Raw genomic sequence first — 27,393 nt, 5'->3', positions numbered from 1 at the left:
CCACAATTTCCTTTGTCATCAGTTTGCACTTGACCCAGAATGGCAACTTCAGCCCCCAAGTCCCCATGATATTTTGGTTCAAGCCCATCTGGAACTGATTAGAGTCTTTGTTTTTCTTATGGCAACTCACATGCCAAAGATAGAATATTAATATTTGCTACCCCACGAATGCAACAGGTGGCAGTGGGTCAAGTTTTCACACGTATTCCAATCCGGTTTTATAAGGGTAAGATGTACAGGAGGCAGGCTTTTTAGAAGGAGATGTAGGCAGATGTAAATAACCATGTTTGGTGTATTGATTGATTATTTGTGATAATCGTTGAGTCAACCAGTATTTCACTGAGCACTTATTGTATACCAGACACTATTTGAGACACTGGGGATATAGCAAGGACAAAACAGACCACAAAAAGAAAGAAAAAAATAATCCCAGGCCCCCTGTGGAGTTCACATTTTAATGATAATCTTTAGCCATGTATTTTAATGATAACTGGAATACAAAATGAAATATTAATGTCTCCATATAGATGGATGAATACAAGATGTTGAAATAATATGTGTGTATGTGTGTGTGTATATATATATGTGTGTGTGTGTGTGTGTGTGTGTGTGTGTGTATAATAACTACAGTTATTTTGTAAATATCACAGTTACAGTTGCTTTTATTTATTCTTTTAAGTGTTGTGTGAGTGTACATGTGTATGTATATTGGGAGCATCAGGTGAGGTCTTCCTTTTAAATTGCATCTGGCCTACACACTTTGATGTAGCCTCTAACTTCCTATTAAAATGACTATGAAAATATACCCTCCAAAAATACAATTAAAAATTACTAAAACCCGGGATTGATGGTGATTCATTGCTAGAGTATTAAAGAACAATAAATTAGGTTGAGGAGATAGATAGATAGATACACACACACACACACAAAATATATTTTTAATGTTTATTTATTTTGGAGAGAGAGACAGAGCATGAGTAGGGGAGGGGCAGAGAGAAAGGGAGACAGAATCTGAAGCAAGCTCCAGGCTCTGAGCTGTCAGCACAGAGCCCGATGTGGGGCTCCAACCCAGGAACTGTGAGATCACGACCTGAGCTGAAGTCAGACGCTTAAACCACTGAGCCACCCAGGTGCCCCACTACCTAAAGTTTTCTAAAATAAATATGCCAGCAGACACAAAGGTGGATCAAAATTACGAAGTTAGTGTTTGAACATACTCACATATTTGAGCTGGAGTAAAATAAACATGAACTATGATCAAGATGTATAATCATAAGTTTCGTTGTACAGGTAGACACGGCTTTAGTGTTGATAGTTCTAACTCTGAACGAGTAGTGCTTCTGGCCCCAGCTGCAGTGTTCCCTCCAAAATGGGAAAAGAATGAATCAGTTATTTATTTCTGTTTTTTAACACTTAGCATTGATTCACCTAATAATACTGGTGGTATATTTGAATTCTTGAATATAAATTTTGAATTTGACTGTTTAGCTCCGAGTTTTGAAGTTGGATTCTCAAGTCTATCAGAGATTCTGTCTGACAAATATTAGAAACTTGGGTTTATATTCCAATACATATATATCAGCTACAAATGAGTATTCTTCCTTAATTAATACTAAACATTTTTTTTCTCTTCATTGGTGTTTTCATTATGCAAATATTACATGGAAGTATTCTCATTGAGAAGATTAATTAATTTAAAAACATGTAAAGTAAAAAGTAAAATTAGTTTTTAATGAGACTCACTTTGACTTCCCTATCTCAGAGGTAATTAGTTTGCCAGTAGTTTGGTATATAGCCTTCTGGTTCTTTTCTTCTACATTGGCATAAATCTATATTTATTTATACCTGTATATTTAAAATTATTTTAACTGTATCAAATAATTCATATTAAAGATATTATTCTGAAAATCTGAGTTTGGTTTTTATTTTTTGTTTTTTTTTTTTTACCTAATATTTCAGATATTTTTCCAAGTCATTCTTTGGAATCTATAATATCTCTTAAACATGGGTATATGTTAAAGCTCTCCTTTGAATATTGAAACAAACATGATATAAAGCCTTTAGAAAAGTTAAAGGTAGAAATAAAATATAATTCCATTTCATAAGTCACTTCCAATATGATGTCATTGTTTTCTTTCTATTTTTTTTTCCATTTCAATTTAAGTAAGTTGCAGACCCAGGAAAGCGTCCATATTTTATTACATTTTCTAATGATTGAATTTAAAGTAGATGTGAACAGCATTTAAAAAGCTCTCTTCTCATTACAAAGCATTTTTCTGTAATTTACCTGAGTAAGTTAAAAATTACAATTGCCTACGAATTTGCTATTATTTCTATGTTACAGATAAGGAAATTGAGTCTCACAGAGGTTTTGTGAGTTGTTCAAAATTACACAAAAAGTAAAAAGCAAAACCTGAAATTAAGGGCTCATGTTTTGAGACCTGAAGACAGAATGCAAATTCAACTTTTCTTTTCAAAGTTGCTGTGGATTTTTTTTCACATTTGATTTTTGAATAGCAAATATTAAGTGCTTTCTTTGTATTCTAGCATTAGGTATCCTGATTCTTCTACTTCCAAAAATATTGAGTGGAATTTAGCAAGCATTCTAAATACTCCAATTATGAAATGTGTTGTGTTTGATGATATGAGAATTTTTTCCCTATAAATATATTTATTTATCATTTAAGATGAGAAGAGGATGGCTATGTGATTCAAAATGATTTGTGTTAGTTAAATCATGAATATTTCTACCAAAGCAACTATTGCATTTAGGTGATCAAAATAGGTGTTTCATGATTTTTTTTCCCACTTTTCAATGAATGGCTATATCCTTGGTTATAGAATACGTAGAAATCAGATGCGCCAGAAACTTGCTGAAACATGCCACAGTTCCCTGACTTAGCAATCAAAACCGTAGCTTCATGAAGAGCTCCTCTTATTCCAGTTATAAATGTGCTGAAGTTATAAATGCCTTCAGACTTTGCTACAACTTGCCAGAAGTGGGAAGTCATCACTATCAACATGGTCATTAGTTAACATTTACTGAGTGCCAGCTATGTTTTTGGTGTTATAAATACACAGAGGAAGATGCTGTTTCTTTCCAGAGGGATTGGTTTTCTGTAAGGGTGGGAGACAGAATTTGGTCTTGAATGTTTTCTCTACTGGGAGGTAGAGGTGGAGAATGTGCAATAATCGTGCATGTCATTTTATGTATTAGAATGCCACTCTCACCTGTTTGTGTATATATATATATACATTTAAGAAGTACACATAAATTTCATTTTTATTGGACAATTTAAAAGATATATTATTTTTCTGATGTTAGGTGAAAAAGTCATATCCCCCAAGATATCCAATGACTGTAGCTTCTATTTCCTAAGATATAATATATTTATACTACAAATAGAATGTGCTTGAAAAGAGTTTATAGAGCTATTTACATATGTACATATTTTTATACAAAATCCGTATGTAGAATAGAGGGATCATTTTGTTTTTCATTTGACGACTAAGAGACAAAAGTTATGCAGACTTCTGAAAAAATGGGACACTTTCCTGAAATATCTGAACTAATAATTAGTATTCATAAAAGATTAATAAGAGATCACCTTTTGGATCCTTGACATTTCATATATAAATCTAGAGTTGTTTTATTTCAACTAGGTTAATTAAGAGGAGGTCATTGATATTAGCCAACAGTTATAGCAGAGTGTGATGGTGACAGATAGATAAGATATACTTTAGCAACTGAAAATACAGTTACATTCTGAAAATGAAACTCAGGGAAATCAGTGAGGTAAGTCATTACACCCTCCCTATTAGATAAGTGACTGGAGAGTTTAAGAAACACCCAAGTTCAGAAACTAGGGTGTGTCTGTATTATGCTAAGCTTGTATTAGCATAAAGGTCAAACTTAATCTTTTGTATTATACTCATTGTCAGGGAAGCCTGTCATTTGAAGGGGTCTCAAGAGAATGGAGTCTTGAAACTGGCAATAGAAAGATAAGAATTTTCTTAGAAAGTGTTGATTTTGTGTCCTTACCCCATTATGTTTTTGTAAACATTTTTTAACGACCAGATTCCCTTTAACAAACCAAACCTTGAAACAAAACAGATAGTAGCAAAGGGGCTCTGGTTGAAACCTGGCCTCCCCTATGCCCTGTTTTGCCATGAATTTGCAAAACCACAGGGCTCCCAGGCATTTAGTTCAAAAACCATCACCCTTGCCAGCATAATACCCTAGCCAGGGTAGGAGAGGACTGTAATTATTGGAAAAGAGAATGGGGACTCTAACTAGTAAATACTTCTCTGATTCTGAGTGCAGTAAACAATCTTTCATGAAAATGCTGATTAGAGTATTGTGGTTTATACTGAGTTTGTAGTTTACACTTTATCAATAAATTGACATTTTTTTATTTGTTCTTACATCAGCCTCATATGAGGATGGTTAATGTGAGTCATTCCCTGAAAGACTGATTACTCTTGTGTTTGCTGTGGGATTAAGATTAAAAGAGAGAGCGAGAGAGAGAGAGAGGGAGACAGAGAGAGAGAGAGAGAGAGAGAGAGAGAAACCAGCCTTTGTGCCAGTAAAGCTAAGCCTGCACCGATGCTGTAAGGATCTAACCAAGTTTGTGCCAATCTATGATGCCCTGAATTCCTTTAGGTGACTGGGATCAGCCATAAAAGTTGTCTTTTATGTATGTCCTCGTATTTCTTAGAAGTTCTATGAAAGGAAGGCTATGTTTTAGTAGGGAAAAAAACAGATTTTGATTACTCTAGTCTATCAGTGTTATTCATTGGTGAAAATCTGTTTTTAAATTACAAACCTATTAGTTCTGCCCATATGTTGTTTCTTGAAAGCTACACATTTGTAAAATAGTGCGTCTTGTGAAGTATCTGTTTGTAAAATAGTAGTTCTAGCTATGAAGACCCTGTTTCTAATATACATAGAATAAAAAATGCTGGAAATAAGCTATTACTATCCTCTAAGCAAGTCCATTTTGCCATATATATTACCTTGAGTTTTCAAAATTCTCAATTTAGGGTTGTTTATTAATGTATAGTCTTAGTTCTCTGAACTGTGAAATAAATTACATTTTTTCTTTGTTATCCCTCAAGCAGAAATTTGGCTTTTCTACTATTTATCATAGCTTCTCAGCTGTGTGCCTTTTCATTCTAATTTGCTATACCTTATTCTAGAGAATTGTGTTTGTAAAAATAGAAATAAAAAGCCCGGAAAAGTCCACTTGAAAAATATTCAGTTGACGTCTCCTCTTGGTTTACATATATTTTAAGTTTCCATGTCCTGTAGTAATCTGATGGGTAAATTGTATGAGTGTCTTTTATTTCTAAAGTTCTTTGCATATATCATTGCCCACAAATGGAAACATAACTAACAAGTAGAGAATGTTTAACTGTGTGGTAATTGAGAAAGATTCAGAGATATTTGGGATATCCTGTGGCTCATGGGCATTCCTCTGGCATACGAACAGAGAACAGTAGGATGAACTAAAAAAAAAAATAAAGAAATTTCAAATAGATGTTATCTATTATAAGGAAAAATCAATTTCTGCATGATTTTTTACATACTTGTACTGACCCCTTCCCATAGACACCTACTTTTACATAGAGTGAGGATTAAGTATTAGTTTGAAATTAATGTTCATCATCATATCACCATCATCATCATCATCATCATCATCATCAAACAAAACAAAACAAAACAAAACACTGACCTGTCTATCTGAATTCCCTTCCAGATCTACTGCTAACATGATATGTGATGATGAAGAGACACTATCCTTTTGGAGACTCATCTCCAAAATTGTTCATAAAAAATACCATACTTCCTCAGCATGATTCTGTGAGGCTAAAATAATACCTACGGAAAAAAAAAAATTTGGAAGCATTAACACTAATGCAGTGGTATTATAATTATTATAGAGGCCCTAATATAGTGGTAATTCATGCAGGCTCTGGAGCCCAACTTTCTTGGTTCAAATTGTGACTCTTACTAGATATTTGACCTTAGGCATACTACTTAATATCACAGTGCCTCAATTTCCTCATCTGTGGAATGTGGCTAATAATAGTCCTTACCTAATAGGGTTGTGAGGATTAAATGAAGTAATGTGGTGAAGTCTGTAGTACAGGGCCCCAGGGCAGGGGCAGGGAGGGCATCATAAATTTTCCTTGTTCTGAAATAGTAATATTTAAATATCTCATATAATATCAAATTTTGAATTACTCTGTGACACTTGATTCACAGCATTCAAAGCTTGTCAAAAACACTTTAGATGGGGGGAACCTGGTAGCTCAGTTGATTAAATGTTGGACTCTTGATTTCACCTCAGGTCATGATCTCATGGTTCCTGAGATAGAGCCCTGTGTTGGGCTCTGCACTGACAGTGCAGGGCCTGCTTGGAATTCTCTCTCTTCCTCTCTCTTTTTTGCTCTCCCCTCCCCACCCCCACACATGCTCTCTCTCAAAATAAATGAATAAACATTAAAAAAAAAAAAAAAAAAAAAAAACAAGGGGCGCCTGGGTGGCTCAGTCGGTTGAGCGTCCAACTTCAGCTCAGGCCATGCTCCGTGAGTCTGAGCCCTGTGTCGGGCTCTGTGCTGACAGCTCAGACCCTGAAGCCCACTTCAGATTCTGTGTCTCTCCCTCTCTCTGCCCCTCCCCTGCTCATGCTCTGTCTCTCTCTGTCTCAAAAAAATAAATAAATAAATAAAAATTAAAATTAAAAAACAAACAAAAACAGTTCAGATAGAAGTTTTCTGGTTCAGATCACAAATGACCTAATGGAAGAGATTTATTCCTTTTAGAAAAAGGAGGTCATGAAGACACTGCATAGGTACAAGAAATCCCCAAATATATTCTCAAGTTTCTTTCAAGCTGTGGTACCATCTGAACCTATAAGTTCAAATTGCTTTTAAAGGAACCACTCAGTTCTTCCTCATCCCAGGAATACTTCCATTAGGATCATCATTTGATCAAAATTAAAGCTCCACAAAAACATGGCAGTTTTCAAGACTAAATTTATACCTGGTTTTGAATTTGTGGGAAATATCTCCCTGCTTCCCTCAACTCTGGGTAATATTTTCTGTGATGACAGGGCCTCACTAGGGAAATCCTAACTGAAGCTAATGGCATGATGTATTAAATGTTGCCAATATTCCATTTAATATTAAGCAATTACATAACAGCTTTATAAAATGCCTAAGATAAAACTGATACATTTATATTGAGTACACTGCTCCTTGTAAGGTCTATTCTTTCACTGATCTTCAACAAACACCATTTAAGTGCCAACCTACTATTACAAGAGTTTACTATTTTATTCTTGTTCCAAAATGGCATCAACAGTGATGGGGTGCTTTCAGGGGATTGTTGAAGAATTTTTGCAACAAAAGGTAAGCTTGAGGAAATATTAACCGGAGGCATTGCAATGCTTTATCTCAGCACTCCTCAAATCCACACACCCCCTAATCAAACAAGCAGCTTTATGACATGCGCAATTGCTTATAACTGACTTCTGCAGAACTGGCTTCCACAGGATTTCCTGTCCAAAAATTACCCCCTGGTCATCTGTAGCTAAATGGTTACAAATCAGTAAAGTTGGCAAGACACTCCTAGCCCAATATATGTGTGTGTGTGTGTGTGTGTGTGTGTGTGTGTGTGTGTGTGTATACATATACACACATATATATATATGTATATATGTGTATATATATATATTTTTTTATTTTTTCTTTTAAAGAAGATCAAGTGACCAAACCCCGTCATTTGCAAATTCTCCCTGGACTTCTTTTATTCCCATTCTTTTCACTGGGTAAGAAGAGAAAAATTAAAACAGACAAACAAAAACCCTCCCTTCGTAGTATGTTTGTTCAAGGTGTCATTTCCCTGGGAGGTAATTTACAGATTTCTTAGCGCTGAGCTTGTCTTGCCTGATAATCACTTACTGAAAGAAATGTGCTCTTTAGGGCGAACTGTTCCTTTAACCCCTTTGGCTCCCTCTTCCTTGGAGGCGAGCAGGGCGTGCTGCAGTGTCTGGGAACCCACCTAGAGGGCCCCCTTGACGCCAGCACATCCCTTGTCAGGCAGCTTCTCTGCAGCCGAGCGGGCTGCTGCAGAGTTAATGTACAGTACCACGGAGCCTGCAAGTGTCCTGAGCTGCTCACAGCCGGGCGGGCGGCACAGCCCAGGGCAGACAAGGCGACTGCGAAGATTCCAAAGGTTCTGCTGGATATCCGGAGCTGGGCGACCCCAGCAGGAGCCTGTTGCCTTTGTGTTTTAAAAGCATGCAAGGTCTGTATAGCTTGGGCATGAGAATCTTTCAGAAGATGTCAGCGCATCAGAGTAAATGACACCTATTGGGGAATTGAATTTGGGATAAAAACGAGAGAGAGAGAGAGAGAGAGAGACAGAGAGAGAGAGAGAAGAGAAGAGAAAAACAGCGGGGGAAGAAATTCTTAGACAACGTCTGACTTGCAGCCGTGAAATTCATTTTCTTTCCAAGGCAACATAGGAAAAGCCCGCACATGGTTTTGATAACAAATTAAACGGGTTTCTGCAGTGAAAGGATCAATAGCTTAGTCATTTTACTTAAAGAGAGCAGACAGCCTTATTATGGGGTTAGGCGGCAGCAATGAATTTCCTCATGACAGCACCTTCTGAAGTCATGATGGTAGCTAATGGTAATCCTGTCTTGCAAAGCAGAAATTGCTCCTTGCCTTCCTACTTTTACCGTTGAAAACCAGCAATTGTGAGATTTGGGAAAGAAGTTGGCTTTGATGATACATGGTTTCTAGCCCCTCTGCCCACGTCTTTGTCCGACGTGTCTCAGAAGGCATCTCTGCGTTAAAGTGACCACACATGAATATGTGCCTAAGAAAGAAGAAAAAGCAATATTCATTTCTAAAGGACAGCATGGCAAAGCAACCTGAAGTTTTCCATTTCCCTTCTCACACTTCTTTAACAAGGATAACAAGAAACTGTCTTTTGACTCCTTTTTTCCCACATTCCAGAGTCCTGCCCGAGAGGATGCATTAATTTACACTCTAGGCAGTTGGATTTTACCAGGACAATATCTGCCACCATTTAGGATTAGCGATTGAACTGGTTATTATAGTGGGTCAACTACCTAGTGGAACGTAAATGGATGGACCCATACCTGCAGTGCTCTGTGATATTTCTTTTTTCCAAATCCTGGAAGGGCTTTTGTTGTTGCCATTTGTTTCTGGGGGGGATTTTTTTGGAATTCAATACTTGTTGCAATAATTGCCCATGATAGCTGCTCAAACGGGAGAGTTGGAATTCATCTATGAAAATCACTTCATGTAACAAACAGATGAGACAAGGAAAATATTAATGACAGAAGATCTGCAAACATGATGCATGTGAATAATTTCCCCTTTAGAAGGCATTCCTGGATATGGTAAGTAATCAATACCCCCTTCAGTTCATAAAACTCAGGATTATGAAATCCCATGACAGGTGCCAGAGGTGGATTTTTCTTGAAGAAGAATATTGGTATCAAGTGAGGAGGAAAAGTAAAACATGTTTAAAACCAAATGTTGTCTGAGAAAGTCATGATTATGCAATAACAAATTACTTATTAATATAAAAACATCCCCAAATAAGAGGACGTTTACAATTGCTAACATTTCATAGAGAAAAAAACAAAAAACAAAAAAAACAGTAGTTTTGAGAATGGCAGATATGTAACAAATAAATTAAAGAAAAAGGGAGGTTTTTTTTTCTTTTGTTTTCTTTGATTTGAAAATTCCCTGGGGATGGACACACATGTATTTCTGACACTGAAAGTCAACTTGTTTGGCCTTAGTTCTTTTTGAATTTCCAAAAGGAGGTTAAGGGACAACTTAGAATGTGGCCTCAGTTTTAAAATAATACTAAGATGTGTTGGTACCTCACATTTAAGGAATATTTTAACTATTTAGAAATATTTCTACAGGAATGAACCAATTTAATAGAATTCTAACACATGAGTCATGAACTGTTCAGACTTTTAAAGAATTTGCTTAGTACATTGATATTTTGTTGTGTATTAAGGTTCAATGCAATGCATTTAAGGTCCCAGGACATGTGACATCATGTACCATTTCTTATTACTGTTTATGACTAAATGTGTATAGGAAATAATTGCTGAGGGTATTATAAGGGCAGAGCTCATTATTTTAAAATTGCATGATTTTACCACACCTTTTGGGTTGATTGGATTTAAATCTCATAGCAAAAACTTTGTCAGTGCTGGAGGGCACATTTTAAGGTTTTTGTGTCTACTGACATGGTTTGTTGTGGAAACTGCAATGTATCTTATTTTGAACATATATTTTCCAGGTAAATTTTTTGGCCGGTCTCAGGATACATAAAAAAATACCAAAATAGAGATTTCTAAGGGTTTTTCCAGCTGCTTTTATGACAGTGTCTCAAATGAAAGCTTCCAGGTATCTTAGGGCTCTGCCAACATCATCTGCTGGTTTGTTATAGACGTTTGAACTTGTTAGCTGAAAGTCAGTTGTAGAGAAGGGTGGGTGACATCCTCTGTCACTCTGGGAAGGTACTTATTTTCTACCAGTACCAGATACATCCAGAACTGACGCTGTGGCGTATCTTCCTTCTCTGCTTTCCAGAGCCACCATCCTCAGTCTCTAATGTGTTGGGGAGGGAGTCTGGGTGACATGCCTGCAAACCTTAATGGCCCCTTTCCAAATGCATCACCCGAGCTCCCAACTCAGGGTGAGCTTTGGACCCATGGCCTTACTGATCCTGATGGTGAGGTTCTGGCCTCAGCAATAAGGTCCTTGTCATTCTTACAGAACCATTCACATAAATAGTCTTTAACCTTAAGGATACAAAGGTCTTGGAAACAGTGTCTGGCACGTAGTAGGCATTTGTCAAATATTTATTTTTTCTCTTCTATTCCTTTGCCTTTCTTCAAGGTTAATTTTGTAGATCCTGCAACTTGTTTAGGGGAAAAATTTTCGTTCTCATTTCCAAAAAAAGTGCACCTTGCTATAAAGCAACAGTTTTTGTTCTGCCTAAGCTCTGATGTTTGGACCCATTTGTTTATGTTGCAATAGGTAGGGAGCAGGTGCTCTTTGAATACCTAATGTTCATTATAACCACCTCTTACTTTGTTACATTTACCTCGCCTCTACTTTTTAACAAGAAAGAAATGAGCTATTCAACTGTATAGTTTTTCAAAGAATGCAAATGTGCTTATTCATGCTCCTCTAGATCTGTAATATATATGTTTGAAAGCTGTAAAAAGAAGTTAGAGTCTTGGTGGTTTTCCTTTGTGCCTGAAGCTAGGTAGCCCTTCGTACACTTCAATGCATCATGTGCCAATCTCTTGTCGTCATTGTTGTTGTTGTTGTTGTTGTTGTGGCAAACTGAGCCAATGTGGAGTGTGATGTTCTGTATCTCCATTCTTGCCTGGGCCCTCTAGAAGGATTCATTAATAAGACGTTGACCTCAAAGGAAGAAGGTGTTGTTTTTTGGTTTTTTTTTTTTCCAGGTGACCCAATTAGTGTTGTGCTTGTTTCTCAACTTGCCCAATTGTTTTCCTTTTATTTATAACCTCACCTTTCAGTACTGCAGTAAGAGATTCTAGGTGTTTGTTGACAGAAAACCTTCCTTTCCTTTGTCCTGCTGTAAGAGTCCCTATTGGATTAGATTCCGTGCTCATGAATTACTGTGCTAAGAAGATAGGATTTGCCAGGTTGTTCTCCGTTTTCCTCTCCAAAGTCTCTCTTTCCTCCTTTTCACATGTAGGTCTCTTCTTTTTTCTTCTTCTCTTTTCTTTTCTTTCTTTCTTTCTTTTTTTTTTTTTTCCACAAAGGGGCAGATCAGAAGTTGGCAACAGATCAATGCCAGGGACACATTTTAAAGGAGATATGTGCTTTGGTTTAATCTCTGGCTCATCTCTCTGAAGACTCTCAACCCTTTGGATAGGCAGGACAAAGAGGTGTGTGCTCTTTCTCTCTTCCGCTTTTTGAGGAGCAAGAAGGAGGGAAAATTGATATCTAGAGAGGTCTTCAAAAATTCATCAGAATCCTTGGATTCAAATAGAAGCCCATGTATAGTGCTCATACTTGGACTGTCATCCTCCCGCCCTATGGATAGTGTGTTGAGAATTGAGCAATAGTATTACAAATTCATTGTTTATTGGTTACAAGTTAAAGTTAATAAGTGGTCTTATTACTTGTCTTAATAGAACGCTAATCCTTAAGTGCTAAGAGAGTGGCACGAAGAATGTGCTTTTCTTGTTTAAAGCTCCATTAGAAATATTTGCTGGAGAATTTTATTGCGAAGGCTTCTTTCCATTACACTTGTTGACCTTTTTACTTCCAAGCCAAACAAAGATTAGGGTTTGCCTCACTGGGTAAATAAGTACTATGGGGCACTTCTTATTTTGTATTCTGGTGAGTTGTGAGACTCTAGTGATAGTCGGGCAAGACAGGAGTGGGTCTTCTTGCATGGTTGGAAGAAGGGAAATGCACGTCAGCTTTCTAGGAATTTAAACTGCATTTAGTAGCAATTAAGAGGACTCTTCAGAAGCATCATGCCATAGAAGTGTATGCAGGCATCCAACAAGAATGACATAACGTAGTGTTCCTAGCATATGTCTATGGATTTTTGCCTTACATTAAAGTATAACAACTTTGTGTGATCTGATTTATAAAAATGCTATAATTTTATGGCAGAAACACCAGGGCTATGTCAAATGCAACTGAAACGTATACTTACAAGATTTAGGAGGGTATTAAATATCTTTGCCTCCTTTTCATGATGGACTCAAATGACTCTGAGAGAAGAGATTGGGAAACAGAAGCCAAACGGCCCTGCCACAGGAGGCTGCACAGTGCTGCTCTCAGGTGCTTCTTTGAGGAAACCTGAGGGAGATTTGGGATTAGTGACTGTGGACGGTGATTAACTATTTTACTTATTTGGTGCTTAGGATTTTAAAAGCTTTTATCAAACTTTCTTTGTGTTGCTGAGAGGTGACTCCAATCAATAGGCAGAATAGGTTGATTATGGTAACTTGAATCACCAGTGAGGCTTCGTTCCCTTTTTTCTGGGCCCCCATATCCTTTCATTTGTCTTACCTTCCCAGGTTCCTAGTAAGGTTTACTCTAGCAAGTCACACTTTGGTTGTTCTTGTATAAACCAAGGGTTAAACTCACATACTAACTCATTTTGTTTTCTTTGATCCAAGTCATTTATGGAATGAAACAAGATATAAATCAATGTATCAACAATATGTGCATATATGTGTTTATGTGCATATATATATATCACCAGAAAATTCAGTTAATAAATAATCAGAGAAAGGTAGGCTGGCCTGATTCTTTTTTTTTTTTTTTGTATGTTTATTTATTTTTTGAAGGAGAGAGAGACAGAGTGTGTGGGGGGGGGAGGGGCAAAGATAGAGGGAGACACAGAATCCAAAGCAGGCTCCAGGCTCTGAGCTGTCAGCACCCGTAAACCAAGAGATCATGACCAGAGCCAAAGTCGGAGGCTTAACCGACTGAGCCACCCAGGCACCCCCAGGCTGGCCTGATTCTTAATGCAAGGATCATCCTTGTCGTCTAGCCTTTTAGCATCTCATCTTTTAAGTTCTCCTTTCCTTCATGTATTGAAATTATAGAAACTCCGCCAAGAATTGCATTGTCCAGAGTTTAGATGTTGGCCAATATAATCTCACTTGTCTGATGAGAATTTTAGTGAGTGGGAGAAACATTGTGTTTGACTGTATATGCGCTGAAGGACAAAATTGAGCTGTGCTCAATTTTAGTCAACCTAAAATCTCTGCCAGTGTTTATCTGTCTTTTAATGAGATTTCAGGTCATTGCTGCTCTCGTTTCAAAACCACCTCTTCCCCAGAGTGACAAAACTATTCATAAATTCTAGAATGCTAATATGAAACGCTCAGATTGATTCTGAATTCCTGTTAGGGCCAAATACAACTTATGGCCAGTAGAGTTTAGGTAGAGATCATAATTATACAATCTTATCTTATTCACAAATTCCCGTGGCTCAATCGCAGTCAGCCATGGTTTGAGGCAGAAATTCAGGTTTAGGAATAATAGAGCAAAGCCTTTCCTTTAGATGAAATGTTGATCTTATTAAACACATAATTTTTCTCTAGGTTTTCTATTTTACTCTCTTTTATTGGCTCTAGCTGTTTTCTCCTTAGTGTCTGTTGGCAGTATCTTATACTTTTAAAATAAAAATAAAAAGTCACATTTTTTGTAGAAATCGATCATGGGGTGGTATGACAGAGGAATAAAGTGGCCATCAGTCATATCAGCATGCCCACAACTTAAAGAAATTAAATGTAATTTTTAGTCTTGGCAGATTTTCCACTGTAGTAAAATTGTGCACTTTCAAATGCTGATAGGTAACATCCTCAATGGGCCAAGTGGGGGGCCCATGTCAGAAAGGCTTTAGACAGTCTTTACAAAAGAAAGAAAGAAAGGGAAAAAATACTCTCCATCATGTGAAAATGAAATCTTATGAATTTTGGAAAAGGTATTAAGTTCTTCACTTCCCACTCAACCTCCTAGTTTCTGTATCCCTTTTAGCTGTTACTGAGTTCCTTCCACTAATGTTTAGGTATCTGGGTTCAGAGAAAAATAGGCAAGTCAAGGAAAAGGAGAATAGTTCAGAATTCTGAGAGGAAGAAAATCGTAAGGAGGAACCTTAAACAGTTTCTAAGTTGCTACAGGTTAGAAACCCCATCCGTCCTTCCTCCCTCCCTCCCTCCCTTCCTTCTTTCCTTCTTTCCTTCCTTCCTTCCTTCCTTCCTTCCTTCCTTCCTTCCTTCCTTTCATAGTAACCACACTTTACCTCTTCCTCTTCTCCTTTGATCATAGCCCACAACCATGAATGCTCACTAATACCTTGTCCACCTGTAGCATCATTCCCATCTTTTTTACAATAGCTTCAAATGTCTCTGAGCCATAAATTAACTGCTGTAGCTGTTTCTCACTTGATGGACTCTTGGATGGTGTTTCCGGTTGTTAGAGAAACCAGCCTTAAACATACTTAAGATTTTCAACTGAGATTATACTGTATGAAATTGTGGGATATGTATTTGTTTCAAGGGTAGATAACTGAGATTTTATATAGTTAGGTTATTGTCTAGGGACAAACAAAACAAAAATCCCTCAGGTTTCCAGCTCTAAATTCTGGTGTTAATGTTTTATATGACTTTGTGCAAGCTCTCTGAGCTCTTCATCACCTGTGTGAAGTGACTACAGCAGATTCTTCCCTGCCTTGTGTTGAAGAGTAGACTGTTAAAAAAACTCTCATAGCACGTAGGTAATGATAACTTATCAGACTGCTAAACCACGACATGCTAAAACCTCTCCAGTGAATTTCTTAAAATATAGGTAACAAGTATAACCACTGCATGCTTCATAGAAGAACACTGATTGAACACCATTTCCCAACCACCCACCTATGCACATGCTACCTGTTTTCACATAAATTACATCATTTAATGGCAATGGCAACTTTTAGAGGTGGGTCTTGTTTGAATTCCTGTTTGCAGATGAAGAAAGTAATGCTCATATCAGGAAAATAACTTGCTCAAGTTCCCATATCTATTACTTAGGGTTGCTGATCCACTCAAAACCCCAGTCCGGCCTCAATTTAAAACCCAATGTGTTTTTATCACCATATGTTGTTCTGTGGCAGATGCCTTAGCACTCTGTCTCTGGATCTTCTGGAAAGCAGATTAGCAGTAAGAGCAGAGAAAAGAAACAATTTCACTGTTAGTTAGCAAGTGGGGTAAGTAAATGGGATGCCTAGCGAATGTCAGCGGCCTTTCCCTGAGAACCCCTTCCTGGTCCTGTTAGCGTATGATCTGTCCTTCAGCCATGTTAGCAGCTTTTTTTGTGTTTTCTCTGAATCAGAAATTTTACAAAGAATTTGAGGTGAATCATGTTCCCAGTGGCACTCTGGTCTATGGGGTCCTTTTTGTGGATTAGAGAAAGGTGCTTCTCTAGGCAGATATTTTAGGAAAGATGCCCCACTTCAGGCAGATGAATTAGAAATGCCGAGTGTGGTGTTTCATGAATGGATAGAGCCTCTGTGCAAAGCAAAAGACATCCCTTCCTCTGGGCATCTAGTCAGCAAGTGGAGCAAGCATGAGTTGATCTTGGCTTGCTGTGCTGTTGGGCAGTGATCAAACTGCACAGCCGTTGCCCTGCTTTGACGTAGGCTCCACCTCAACCTTGAAGGGCAGTTTTGACCGTCAGATGAGATGTTTTTGAGAGTGCTTTGCTGACAATAAAAGGTCATGTAAGTTTTGGGTTTTGTTACATCATTATTATTTTCTTCAAAATCTTCTAATTACAAGTCATTACCATATACATATATATATATATATATATATATATATATATATATATTTTTTTTTTTTTTTTTTTTTTTTTTTGCACAGGTAAAGAATATTAACACTTTCCAGGGGCGCGTGGGTGGCTCAGTCGGTTAAGCATCCAACTTCAGCTCAGGTCATGATCTCACGGCTCATGAGTTTGAGCCCCATGTCAGGCTCTGTGCTGACAGCTCAGACCCTGGAGCCTGCTTCGAATTCTGTTTCCCTCTCTTTCTCTGCCCCAATATCTTAGCTGCCAAAAAATGTCATTCTTATTCAATTGGCTTAGAACACGTGGAACGTACTGATTCATTTAAGCATAGGGGACACCCACGTACATATGATAACAGTCCTGCCTTGAGGATACTCAGAGACTATTGAGAAGAACAGCCACAGAAACAAATAAGTACAGAATGGTAGGGAACACATAGGTATATGCAAAGTGTTACAGGAATTCAAAGGGAGAGAAAAATGGCTGGTCCAAATAGTTTAAAGAAGTCTAGAAATGAGGAACTAAAAATATACCTGATGGATTTCAGAATTAGAAGTTACTGGCAACCCTTTGGAGAGTGGTTTAAGGGAACATCTCAGAGTGAGTTCTATTTCAGGGGTTATAAAAGAGGAGAAAATTAATGCACACTACTTGCAAAATTTTGGATGAGGACAGAAGGAGGGAGAGAGAGTGGGGGGCAGAGTAGTTAGTGAGGGATACCAGGTACTTTTAAGGGGCAAAGGGCACACCCCAAAGGAAGTGTCCAGAGAGAGGATCAGGGAAGTGAAGGACATGATTTCCTCCCAGACAGGAGGGAGAAAAAGGAGGATGGATGCGAATAACATAGAGTTGAGGGAGGTGGAAGGAGAAGCTGAGGGAGTTTTGGTCTCATGCTGTTTTCTTTGGGAAATGGAATTCAAGATTGTATCTCAGAGGGAGAACCATGTGGAAGCAAGTGAAGGAGGTTGGCCAGGTTGTGGAACAGTTTCTGTGGGCAGTTGGAAAGGCTGCTGAAGAGGGAAGTATATGATATCAAGCAGGTTGAAAAAAGTCAGTGATATGGATGTACAAGGTCACTAAGTATTATGTCAGGAAAATGGGCAGATAAGTGACAGAAATATGCATGCAGTTCTTGATGACTAAATTGGGAAACTGTTTTGTCATTAGAATTTCTCCTGTTGATTATGTTCTTGGGGATTCCAAAGAATGTGGAATTGATTTCGTTGTTGGCGTTTTCTACTTGGTAGCAGTGGAGGCTGTTGTATGAACATATTAATTAGATTGCAGTTCCAGTGTTATGACCTAATTTTGGAAATGTGAGATTTCCTAAGCTTCCTGGAAATAACTCATGGGTGACAAATAGGAGCTCTAAGATGTTTGCTTTGAATTTTACCTTCAAATGCATAAAAATCACAGTTGGAAGAGAAAGAAAAATGATTCAGCTTTGTTCACTTTTTAATAGGAACCTTTCTGTGGTTTATGTTGGGATGTCACAAATCCATATATATATATATATATATATATATATATATATATATATATAACCTGCTTTTACACAGATTTCTTCAAAACCCTTCTGAAGTTGACTTGCAAGTGTTACCCGTCTCTGAGAAACTTACTGAAAATGACAAAACATAATACGACTTTAGCCAGAACTGGCATAACTTATTTTTAAATATTTATAAATTTACATTATCTTTTATGTTTCCATGATATCTAGGGGAAAGAATGTGAAATGTAAGATACAAATTAAAGCAACTTCTCAAATAGGTTTTTGAGGCTGTTAATTATAAACCCTATAGTGTATAGTGAGTGGGGAAGATATTATGAATTCCTTTCATCTTTTCTAATCATCAGCACTTTCTCTGAGGTCAGTAGAGCTTCCTCCTTAATATTCTTGTTGTTCCGTGCACATAATTACTTTGCATGGGCTTTCTTTGTGAGATTTCTGCTGCAGCTCTCAACATCTAAATAAGGTCCAAAACAGTCCCAGTCACTTACAAGGGAGCTTCATTATTCCCTTCCTTGCAGTTGTCGTGTTTTCCTTTTAAATTAGAAGGTGAGGAGGTTGAACTAAATGATCACTAACGATGCTATAAAACCTAAGATTCTGTATCTTAACTGATTAATTTACTCATTTCTGTATTGTTTGGGCTTAACTGTCCTTTGTCTGAAGGGGACGCTGAGCAGTAATTCAGTGATCGACAAATTATGCAGAGACTGAACCCTGATGCCTTCCTGAAGTGTTTGCTCCCCCCTGAGGAAAACCCTTAATCTCTCAGCCTTAGGCATTTGGCATAACTCCGTCTTCACACAGCTACACTTTACACATCAGCCTTATTCAGGGGTCAGATGTCAACCTGCCGTCCATTAAGGCTGATATTCACAGTAGCTTAGAAAATATTAGTCACATACCATTTATGTGTCCCTTACGTCTTCCCCACTCTTCTCTTGGTCAAAGATCTCAGGATCTTCCCTCAGCTAGCTGCCATCCAGTCTAAAGAAACAACATGGAATGAAGTTCTCAGTATCAGAAACCTTGCTGTTGGCTTGTTTGTGTATGCGTATTTGCTCAGTAAATTTAAAACCAATAATTTACATAATTATGGAGAAGCGCTTCATGTTTTTGAGAAGAAAGGGAAGCTGGCAGTGGAGAGTGGGCACACTGAAACCTATGTCAAGAGTAGTGGAAGAGACCTCACAAGTCATAAGTGGGCGTGGAGTCCTTGGCATTCAGGTTTTAAAACAAGAAAATACTTGTTGAAAAATCCCATTTGCTGGAAAGTAATCCACACAGGTTTGATTTTTGAGACGGGTTGAATGCTAAGGTAGATCAGGGTGTCACCATGTTAAAGATGACCACGTTCTGCTGAGCCTTTACTGCATATCTTTTCACTTCGGGGAACTTTCTGTGACCAGGCTAACCTTTGAGACTTCATAGTAGCCAATCATATTGCATTCTATTCATGAGTGGCCATGACTACTTTGTTCTATTTTATAGACCTAGCACATGACACAGTGTCACTTATAGTAGGTGCTCTGCAAAGTTGTCCTCAATAAATGAGTGTGTGTGGTGAAAAGGATGAGTAATAAAAATTACCCAGTTGGAATATTAATTTTTTTGCATTATTCAAATAGCATTATCACGCCGTGGTTTGAGATGAAACAAGCAAACATATGCTATACATATTATAAAGATAATAATAAATATCACCTTTGAAAGGTTCTTTAATGCCAGGAAGGTACTAAGCTTTTTATATAATTATCTAATTTGGCGAAGATTCTCCCCAAATCCATGCCTGAGGGTGTGCTATCTACTTCCTAAGGGTACAACCTCTGGTAAGTTATCTAACCTCTCTGTGCTTCAGTTTACTTCTTGTCAACTAGGGACAATAAATAGTTCTCACTTCATAGGGTTGCTGTGAAAATTAAATGAGAAAACCTGTCACATGCTTGGAAGGGCACCTGCCACCCAGTAAGTAACCAATTAATGGTAACTACTGTTATTGCCCAGATCAGGAGACTAGGCTCTGAGAGGGTAGCCAGGTTGCCTAGAGTAATCTAGTTGCTCAGTTACAGGTCTCTCCAGCCTTGGGCTGCCCACCAGCTCTAGATCACTTGGAGGACAAAACTTCTGTGTATCACCTTCATGGAACTTTTCCGCATATACAAGACGTACCGCCTTGGGTTGCCCTTGAATTATGGGGAATAATGCATTCCTCCTCATCTCTCTTACCCAGCAAGAATCACCTACCCTTGGAAAGCTGCTGTGCTCTATGTTTTGAATCAGCTCCTGCTTCATACAGGATGAATTTTCACCTTAGGGATTGTATTGTCTTACTCCTGTCCTTCATCGTTAGATTTGCTCTTCCTAACACAGTGCCTGGCACATAGTAGGTGCTCGATTGGTGCTTTAGAGTGCAAAATTACATTTCCAAATTTGTGTACCTGGAATTTAGTGCTCTCAAGATTAGTTTTTGTTTTCCAGGAAACAGTCCAGGTCTTTGGATAAGTAAAGTTTTTATAAAAATTGTCATCTTGAGTATAAATCATCCCCACACATCTTGCTTTCTGATACTGGGGAGAGTCTAACAGCGTTTGCAGAGGTAGCCATCCTGCTGAAATGTGTTTACCTACAAAATCCAAATGCTATTGCTACGAATCACCTCCTTCTCTAAGACACTAATTATTTCTGTAAAACTAATAACAAGTTCTTTTGCTTTTATTTATAGGAATCTTTCTTTTCTTGAAGAGATCTGTGTTTTATCTTTCTGGCCAGAAAAAAAAAAAATGTGTAGCTTAATTCTCCAGCTGGCCCGTTTCTTCATTTATATGTTTGTTTCTTCATTTATAACATTTATGTTACATTTTAGTTATTTTTTTTCAAAAGACGGGATACAGTTGTCAGATAGAGACCAGACTCCACCTGTGACTCTTCTCTTTCTCATCCATCTTGTGTTAACAGATCACACTCTAAAAGAATCATATCCTTTGTAGCTCTTCTCTTGGCCTAGAAAATGTATTGGCTCTACATTGCATACAAGACAGCAAGCATAAGGCCTTGCCTCCTCTGGCCTCTGCCTTTCTAACTCCATATATAAATGCTAGCTTCTATTAGTATTGGTGTTATTCCCCTCCTTATTACACAGTAGATACATATGTATGTGTGTGTATATATATATATATGTACATGTATACGTATACGTATATGTATATGTATATGTATATGTATATGTATATGTATATGTATATGTATATGTATATATATACAGTGTGTGTGTGTGTATATATATATATATATTAAAAAATATGTTTATTTATTTTGAGAGAGAGAGAAAGAGAGAGCATGGGGGAGGGACAGAGTGAGAGGGAAAAAGAGAATCCCAAGCAGGCCCCACACTGTCAACATGGAGTCCGATGTGGAGCTCAAACCCATGAACTGTGAGATCATACCTGAGCCGAAACCAAGAGTCAGATGCTTAACCAGCTGAGTGACCCAGGTGCCCCTAGGTATACACATTCTTTAGCATAGAGGCTATAAACATGTATTTTTAAGTCACAGAAACCTTCCATCGGGTAAAAGCTTTGGCAGTGACCTAATACTTAATAGAGATCTGACAGGTGTTGAGGAGCAACTTTACATAAACGCTGCACTTTTAAAGAAGGGCTGGACAAGCTGGAGCCTGTCTAGTCAATAGCCCCACCAGGTCTCCCTTCACCCTTTGCTCTAACACCCTTGATGGGGGCTCCCTGGTGTCAGAAGACAGTGCCCTGTGGTGTGACGGACCTCGTGTTGGAAGGCACTTCCACCCTCTTGCCTTTTGCCATAGCAGACTCTCTAATCCATCAGAATTTGGTTTGGTTGGCTTTCCCTGAACTTTACTAAAGTGTAATCCCCCTTCTGTTACTCTAGAGTCCCTTGTACTTCCTACAGCATAATTTGTATTGCTCTACAGTAGGTCATATCCATATACAGAAAGACAGCTAACTTAGTGACTAAGAGCACTGACTCTCAATCCAGAGTGCTTTATTCAAACCTGGATCCAAGCTTCCTAGTCGTGTGACCATGGGTACATTATTTTACCTCTCTCTGCCTCAGTTTCCTCATTTGTAAAGTAGAAGTAATAATAGTTTGTACCTCAGAGGCTGTTGATAGGATGAGGTGTTGTACCATATGTAAAGTGCTTAGAAAGGTAGCTGGCACACTGGTACTCTTCCAGGTGAGCTGTTACTAGAGCTATTGTATATTGGTACTGGGTTGGGTTGCCTCAGAAGCAAGCTTCAAGAGAAGGACTCAAGTACAAATGTCTTATTCAGGAGGTGATCTGGGGAAAAACTAGTGGGAGAGTGGGGAAGTGAGACAGAAAAGGGAGTAAAAAGCCCATACAGGGTACATTAATGCTCAAGTAACTGAGCTGGGCCACTGGGCTCAATCCTATTAGGACCTCTGGGAGATGACATAGAACTTGCTTCAGAATTGTCCTATCCAAGATACAAAGACACTGGAGAATTTATCATCCAACTTCATCTTCACTAGGCTGATGGCTACTTTTAGGAATTAATTCCTGGCATTTCCAGCCTGGCCTACATGCAGGCAAGACCTTACGTGGAGTATTGTCCATGCTTAGACTAGGATTCCATCAGGATGGTGTTGCCAAAGGGATAGTGATTGCTGCAATCACTGATAGTGATTGCTGCAAAACTGTGAACAGAACTCTTCAGGGCTTTCTGTGTTATTCTGTTCTCTTTATTTTCCCTGGCCCATGTAATAGATCTTTACGGGATGAGTAAGTGATATAACACATGGATTTTTTTTTTTTCTACTTGACCTTCAAAGCTCTCTGCAATTGTGTCTCACTCAATCTATCCTTTTTTTTTTTTTTTTTTAAGTTTATTTATTTATTTTTGAGAGACAGAGAGCAGAAGCAGTGGCAGGGGAGGGGGCAGAGAGAGACAGGAAAACTTAGAATCTGAAGCCAGCTCCAGGCTCTGAGCTGTCAGCACAGAGCCCGATGCAGGGTTTGAACCCATCAACCATGAGATCATGACCTGAGCCAAAGTCAGACGTTAACTGACTGAGCCACCCAGGTGCCCTGCCCCCCAAATCTGTCTTTAATTCTCGTGATTCCTGAGCCAGATTTCTCCTTTTTAATTATGTCAATCTCCCCAACTGTTCTCAAAGAAAACCATCTGATCTCCTTACATGGGATGCTCTGTCCTCTGCCCTTCCTATCGAAATCTTAACTATCCTTCCAAGTCCTGTTTCCACCAGTTCATCTCTTCCATGTAACCTTCTTTGACCTCAGATATTTCACTTCTTTAAAGTGCCATTAACATAAAGAACACTGCACAGTTTAGTGTTTGATTATCTGCTGACTGGTGAGGTTCCATAATTGACATATCTTTTAATGCTAAATAAAAATATTTATGTCTTATATATTGCTTGTCTTTTCCACAGACTTGGCCACATCATCCATAGTAAGCAGTACTAAATACTGAAAGGCTGTGGTGGGTGAGCTTTGGAGTTAGACAACCATGGGTGCGTCCGTGTTCTTCCACTGTGGAGCTTTAATACCCTTAGCAACTCTATAACATACTTGCTTCTCTTGTTCCTCACCTAGAAAATATGGCTTAGAACCCTACCTCATCATATTGCTGTAAGGATTAAATGAGATGTTGTGTGCTTAGTACAATGCTTAGTACAGTCTGCCTCAGAAAGTAGGTGTTCAATCAACAGGATTTGCCAGATTCTCAGTTCTGAAGTACTCAATATCATCTCAAATTTTTGTTCTTCTTTACTTTCTGATTTTGCTATTGTTTTCATTTTAGTTGTTGTTAAAAGTAGACATTAAATGACATCTCAAGAAAAATATTGAGATTTGAAATATTGAAAATATTGGCATTTCATATGAAAAATAACTTGTCAATTGAACCTTTGAAATGGGTAGAATATGTAGTATTTTTCATATTTCACTTAAAATATCAACCATATCTACTAGATAAATGATAATTAAAAACTTGAAATCTCTTTACATATTAGAATAAAGTTTTACTCATATTTTATTGTGAAAAAAGAGAATTATTTTATATATTTATATATTTTTCAGGAAGAGTATATCCTGAAAAGTTAACTCAAACTCCAACATTTTAATGATATAGACCTTTGGTTCTCAAAGTGATGGAAATGATGAGGGCTGGAGAAGGTTTTTTTTAATTTATTTTTATTTTTTATTTTAGAGAAAGAGAGAATGCACAAGTGGGATAGAGACTGAGAGAGGGAGGGAGAGAGAGAGAGAGAGAATCTTTTTATTTATTTACTTTTGAGAGACAGAGCAAGACAGAGCATGAGTGGGGGAGGGGCAGAGAGAGGAGACACAGAATCCAAAGCAGGCTCCAAGCTCTGAGCTGTCAGCACAGAGCCCAATGTGGGGTTCGAACTCATGGATCGTAAGATCATGACCTGAGCTAAAGTCGGACACTTAACCAAATGAGCCACACAGGGTCCCCGAGAAAGAGAGAATCTTAAGCATGCTCCATGCTCAGTGCAGGACCTGACACAGGGCTTGATCCCACAACCATGGGATCATGACCTGAACTGAAATCAAGAGTCATATGCTCAACCGACTGAGTTACCCTAACACCCCAGGAGAAAGTGTTTTAAAGGGAAGTAGTTGTATTGTAATCATAAATGCCTGCAAGAAATTGTACAAAGAAACCCATCCACCCCTGATTTTTCCATCCCAATAGCAAGGAGTATGGGAATCTGGGCTTGAAGAAGAGGGAGGGAGAAAGAGGAGATAGCACGTGTATTGTGTCAAAGCATTTGAGAGGTCTCATACCCATCTCTCTTAGCAGATAAGTAGTATGATGCAAGGGAAGGAACCCATGCTATAGAGCCATACTGAGCTAAGTCCACATTCAAGTCTGATGTTGACTGGTTGATTTTGAGAAAATTACCTGATTTTCATGAGCATCACTTTCCTCATTCATGAAAGCAAAATACAACAGTACCAATCAGCCAGATTTGCTGTCAGGATTCAGTGAGATAATTTATTATTTCTTTGTTTGTTTAAACCTTGCCTTTTTCCAGGCAGCATTTGAGGCAAGCAGCAAAGCTGTAACTTTTAGGGAGGAATGATGAGGGAAGGGAAGAAGGAAACAGGACATAATGTTAATATTCACATGCATATACAATGAAGTGAAGAAACTTACATCATCTTAACAAATGGCACCAAAATCTTAGGGAAGAGAAATGCTTACTCTGTAAGAGATACTTTGAGGTTGCATTGGTGTAGGAAGAGAGTCTGTTGAGAATTTGGCTTCAGGTAGGTGCTCAGGTGAATTGAGGGTGAAAGCCACTCTGTGTACGAGAGGGCGACTTTGGTCCTACAGAGCCAACTAGAATGGTGGAGATGAGGAAGAGACATTAGAAAACAGGAGGGGCAGAGAGGAAGCCTAAAGAAGGCTGAAACCCTCTGTGTTCTTAGTGCATAAACAACCCTCCCCAGCAAGGAGAGAGAGAGAGAGAGAGAGAGAGAGAGAGAGAGAGAGAGAGAGAGAGAGAGAGAGGTAGCACATCTAAAAGGAGTCAGTCATGTTAAGTTAGCAAGAGAGTCTATGAGCCCTTCCTGCAGGAGACTATCACAGATCAAGCCTTGAGTGTTGGGACTCTTACTGATCATCAAATTGAGAAGTTCAAACCAATTTGTCTAAATCTCAAGGGAGACAGAGAACCCTCCAGCTTCTGGGAGTTTAGCAGGCCATGAAGTTTTAGAGTATACCAGATGAAATATAAAGTTCTCTGTAGAAAAAATAAAATAAAATAAGTTCTCCTTAAGCTTTCTAGAAGCTAGTGTAAATTAGGAAGCTTACACACAAATCCCCGTGTCCCTTAGGTATATGCCACTCCCTGGCTCACCATAGGAAACACACCTTGTGATACTGATTGGGAGGAAGTTTGTCCTATGAAAGCACATAAAGAGGAATGCAATATATAAAAATTATAGCACCTGATACTTAAGGTGTTTGATGCATTTCACTTCCCCTCCTGTTCCTTTCCTTCCCCACAAGTTTCTCTGAAGGTCATAGTATATTTGAAAGCTATTTGAAATGATAAAAGCTATTGTCAGCTATTAATAATCAAAAGAAATTCCATATATCAGATTTTATTAAAATTTCATTAAATACCATTGAAAATACTGAGATATTCATAAAATGATAATATGAATAAAAATATGTTTCTTGTAGAAAAATGCTCTGTTTTTCTAAGTTATTGTTTTGGAGTTAAAAGCACTCTCCCATTCTTGCCTCTCATGGCCCATCATACCACAGGGTTTTAGAATCCTGTCTCCTCCATTTGTAATGGCAACATTAGTACAGAGTCATGTAGCCTGGTGTGACTTTTAAGGAGAACCACCTCTTAGAGCCAGATGTTCTTGAGTCTGTATGTGGACTTTTGTTGTGTAAGAAAGGAAGGTCAAGTTAAACATCTGAGCGAGGCTGCTCCCATTCGGATCTGACAGTTCTGGTCAATTCACAAGATTGCTTCCCTGTACTTGAAATGTTTCAAAAATAAATTCTTATAATAAAGATAGTGGAAATCATGAAAATGATTATAAAATAAGAAGCAACCTGGAAAGAATATATAGACAAAGGCCAAGGCTTCTGGCAATTTTTAAATCATTTACATTTATCAGGCCAGTTTAAATAAGTTTTTGCTTTGTTTGTTTAAGAATGTGTGATAGGACTGTTACCTATTTTCCCTCCAAAACACTTCCTTTGATAGTTTTAAACATACAACATAAAGCAAACAGAATGGGATTCTAGAATATAGGATATAAAGGCTCCATGTAGGTTTCTATTTTCCTATAATTTCTTAATTTATTTCTCCCAGTGAGATGAATTGGTTATTACATATTGACACTAAGAATTTGATTCTAATATTGGAATAGTCAAGTGTTTGACTTGGCTATGAGTAAAAAAAAAAAAAAAAATCTTTGATTGGCATATGAGTTCATTTGTATCAAACAGCTTTACCTTGAGAAAATCCATTACTTTGAAAGCAATAACACATCAGAAGAATTTTAAAGATTGTGGTGACCCCCCCCCCTTTATTTCCTCAGAATCTATTTTCATTCAGACTTGACCTGAGTGGCTCCTTTGGGTAATCTTAGCTGCATGCTTTCCCCACACCTTCAATAGCCCTGGTTTCTTCAGAGCTTCTGCCAAGACAAGCAAACATAAAAGGGGGAATAAAAAGGTTTCATTTCCAAAAAAATCGCTTTTCAGAACTTGATTCTTCACACCTGTTCATCGATAAGTGCTCCAGAACTGCTGAGTACACAGTTCAGGAAGCAACTAGTACATCAGTCTCCTGTCTCTTGTTCTTAAATTAAGATTCCTAGTGTCTTTTGCATTGTGCTTTGCCTCAACAAAGTAGTATGTGTAGGAACCTTGTGTCTAGCATGGAAAAGAATCTCCTTCATT

At 38.0% G+C, this 27,393-nt stretch overlaps 1 protein-coding gene across 4 annotated transcripts in view; it reads left to right on the top strand.

The window, feature by feature from the left end:
* Window positions 1-27,393, top strand: part of PDE4D (phosphodiesterase 4D) — a 1,410,663-nt gene that overhangs the window by 852,461 nt on the left and 530,809 nt on the right. Inside the window, exon 1 of one of the 4 annotated variants that reach the window (XM_042939561.1) lies at window positions 8,142-9,443. The exons of the other annotated variants lie outside the window; for them this stretch is intronic. Coding sequence (XP_042795495.1) covers window positions 9,397-9,443 — 47 coding nt within the window. The 5' untranslated portion in view covers window positions 8,142-9,396. Of the gene's footprint in view, window positions 1-8,141; window positions 9,444-27,393 lie in introns of those variants that run through there. 4 annotated transcript variants of the gene reach the window in all.

The sequence above is a fragment of the Panthera leo genome, chromosome A1, assembly GCF_018350215.1.
Source record: "Panthera leo isolate Ple1 chromosome A1, P.leo_Ple1_pat1.1, whole genome shotgun sequence".
NCBI lineage: Eukaryota > Metazoa > Chordata > Mammalia > Carnivora > Felidae > Panthera > Panthera leo.
This window is presented reverse-complemented; position numbering and strand designations above follow the sequence as displayed.